The sequence below is a fragment of the Hylobates moloch genome, unplaced genomic scaffold, assembly GCF_009828535.3.
Source record: "Hylobates moloch isolate HMO894 unplaced genomic scaffold, HMol_V3 SCAFFOLD_14544, whole genome shotgun sequence".
NCBI classification, from domain to species: Eukaryota; Metazoa; Chordata; class Mammalia; order Primates; family Hylobatidae; genus Hylobates; species Hylobates moloch.
This window is the reverse complement of record NW_026666819.1, coordinates 1-1415: the sequence shown is the minus strand read 5'-3', so window position 1 is coordinate 1415 and position 1415 is coordinate 1. Positions and strand designations below refer to the sequence as shown.

General features: G+C 50.0%; 1 protein-coding gene across 1 annotated transcript; it reads right to left on the bottom strand.

Annotated features, from left to right (window-relative positions):
- Positions 1 to 149: 149 nt before the first annotated feature.
- LOC116465925 (RNA polymerase II subunit A C-terminal domain phosphatase SSU72-like) lies at positions 150 to 879 on the bottom strand (the record flags this gene model as incomplete). The annotated part of the gene is made up of 1 exon (XM_032148827.2): positions 150 to 879. A coding segment is annotated over exon 1 (730 nt), but the record flags the coding sequence as incomplete, so codon positions are not given.
- Positions 880 to 1415: the final 536 nt, after the last annotated feature.

Here is a 1415-nt window from a genome sequence, read left to right as displayed (position 1 = left end):
TAATATGCTACTCATAAGTAAATGTGGGATAAAAGAAACTTGGAATTTATGTATCTCCTCTCATTTTCCAAGTACAATTCCTTTGGGTAAAGAATCATCAACCAAATACCTAAAATTATTAACAAATATTAGGAAGTAAAAAGTGTTACCAAAAGTAAGTTCAACACGATGGCTTCTGGAGGGCTGCAGTGGCAAGGGAGGCAGCCGCGACAGCAGCAGTGGCGAAGCTGGCCATGGTGGTAGTGGCAGCAGCAGCAAGCGGCAGTGACAGCAGCGGGCTCCAGGCCAGGACCAATAGTAGAAGCAGACTGTGTGCAGGAAGGCCTGGTCGCTCTTCTTCTCCAACTTCTGCAGCAGCTGATCAATCTCATTCTCCATATCCTCTGAGCGCTGGATACACTGGCAGAGCTCGCAGATGAGAAACGCCCCTACGATGGCATCTTCCTGGTTGTCCTGGATGTCCATGTTCACCACATGCACTGGATGGCAGGTATCCTGTTCTCTGGAATTTAGATCTTCCACCACCTGGTCATAAATTCTCTCTTCACAAGTGATGATCAGATCAAACACATCTTTGCAATCCTGGAACCTTTCTGGCCGGAGCTTGATTCTCTTATTTCTGTCTAACATACACAGAACGCCATTCTGTGTATAGAATTCTTTGTCTTTCGTGATAAGATCATTGTACATTTCATCATATGTGGTTTCGGAATCATAAATATTTGGCTTGTTAGGTGCTGGTCCTGGAAGCTTCACATGACGTGCTATTCCAAAGGACTGGACACTGAATCCTCGTTTGCTGAGGATGCTGTGTGTCTCCATGCTCTGGTTCTGGTTACTCCAGCACACCACCGCCACCCGCAGCGGTAACAATGACATGGCTGCGACCACACTACCCGCGATGCTCTCACTTAAGCTTCTACCGACCACAGCACCTTAGTGCCAACAGAATGGCGACCAAAAAGGGAGACCAAAATGGCGACCAAAAATGGCGACCGTGTTGCGGGGGATATAGTATGTGGCGTCTGTGCTTGCGAGTCTCCTCGAAAGCCCCGAGTGCCGCGCCGCAGGTACCCTGGCATCCAGGCTCAGGCAACGAACGCACTCTGAGACGGTTGGTGGCTGGCAACTGCGCAGCCACTCCCGCGCCCCACAAAGTGCAGCCCAGCCACATTTAACATATATTTTTTTTTCGGCTGGGCGCGGTGGCTTACGCCTGTAACCTAGTACTTTGGGAGACTAAGGCGGGTGGATCACCTGAGGTCGGGAGTTCGATACCAGCCTGACCAACATGGAGAAACCCCGTCTCTACTAAAAATAGAAAATTAGCCGGGCGTGGTGGCGCATGCCTATAGTCCCAGCTACTCGGGAGGTTGAGGCAGGAGAATCACTTGAACCTGGGAAGTGGAGGTTGC